This window comes from Herpailurus yagouaroundi, unplaced genomic scaffold (assembly GCF_014898765.1).
Source record: "Herpailurus yagouaroundi ecotype Mexico unplaced genomic scaffold, PumYag 65253, whole genome shotgun sequence".
In the NCBI taxonomy this organism is placed as follows: domain Eukaryota; kingdom Metazoa; phylum Chordata; class Mammalia; order Carnivora; family Felidae; genus Herpailurus; species Herpailurus yagouaroundi.
The window spans coordinates 1-1,452 of NW_024418471.1; the positions used below are offsets into that span (position 1 = coordinate 1).

General features: G+C 41.7%; 1 protein-coding gene across 1 annotated transcript; it reads right to left on the bottom strand.

The window, feature by feature from the left end:
* Positions 1-14: 14 nt before the first annotated feature.
* Positions 15-692, bottom strand: LOC121024490 (olfactory receptor 7A17-like; the record flags this gene model as incomplete). The annotated part of the gene is made up of 1 exon (XM_040466720.1): positions 15-692. A coding segment is annotated over exon 1 (678 nt), but the record flags the coding sequence as incomplete, so codon positions are not given.
* Between the last annotated feature and the right edge of the window lie 760 nt (positions 693-1,452).

Below are 1,452 nucleotides of genomic sequence, written 5' to 3' on the forward strand. Positions count from 1 at the left end.
ACTGATGGAATTCTCAAAATGGAAGTGACAATTCTAGAGTAAGAGGAGAGGATACCAGTGAGTGGAACAACACCCAGAAGTCCACCTGCCAGATACACTGCCAGGTCATTGAGGAAGGTATCAGAGCAAGCAAGTTGGATCATCTGATTAAGTTCACAGAAAAAGTGAAGGATTTCCAGATCTGTGCAAAAAGAGAGTCGCAAAATTAGTAAGTCATGTAATAGAGAGTTAAAAATACTCAATACCCAGGATCCCAGGAGCAGGATGCCACAGAACTTGGGGTTCATGATGACCATGTAGTGCAGTGGGTGACAGATGGCCACGAACCGGTCATAGGCCATCACGGTCAAGAGGAAGGTGTCTAATACTCCAAAAAGCATGAAAAAGTACATCTGACTGAGACAACTTTTGTAGGAGATCACTTTGCTCTGCGTCTGGATGTTCAGCAGCATCTTTGGGACGGTGGTGGAGGTGAAACAGATGTCTGAAAAGCACAAGTTGGAGAGGAAGAAGTACATGGGCGTGTGGAGGCGGGAGTCTGTGATAATGGCCAGGATCATGAGCAGGTTCCCAGTGAAGGTGACCAGGTACATGGACAGGAACACCCAAAAGAGCAGTGACTGAAGATCCCCCTCATGTGAGAGTCCCAAGAGGATAAATTCTGTCACACGGGTTTGATTTCTTCCTTCCATTTGTCTGGTGAAAACAGCTGGAACAGAGACAAGAGCATTGTAAAGGCACAGGCAGTTATCACAGAATTGAAAGAAATGCTGTGTTTTCAACATACTTCACTCATTAATTATTATACATTCCCTACCATTCTTGAATAGGTACCAGAAAATTTCAGAGAATCTGAATGTTCCATGTTTTCCATGAGTCTGAAACTGTTTGCAATTCTTGTGCTGAATCAAAACAATTGTTCAAAGCAATGTTCTTCTCCATAAATTTCCCGAGACCTTTTTTTTTGACCCAACAAAATTTACAAATTATATTGTGACAAGTGTTGTTGAAAGCATAGCAAAAAGTAGTGATGTGTGTTTTACCTTAACAAGACTGAGTCTAAGATGTGTGTGTCTCACAGGGAGGAATAGAATATTCATAAAGTAATAAATGACGTTTCAAGTGGTGGTTAAACTAACAGGTAAAATAATTCAGGACAACGTTGTCCTAAGTGGAAGGAAACCTGCCTTTGTATCATGTGCGATCAGGAGTTTCTGAGCTGGGAAACCAGAAATATATGAACCGTGCAGATATCTTTGAACAAAACACTTAAGGCAGAGAAATCGCATGTGGAAAGAACTTGAATCAAGAGCTCACAGGAAAACATCAGGCAACATCAAAGAGAATGTTGTGAGAAGAGCAGGTAACACAACAGGAGTAGGAGTTGGATGCAAATAACAGAGAGAAGAGCTCAAAGCCTTCTGCATCTGTGGAAACATTCTAAGGCAATGG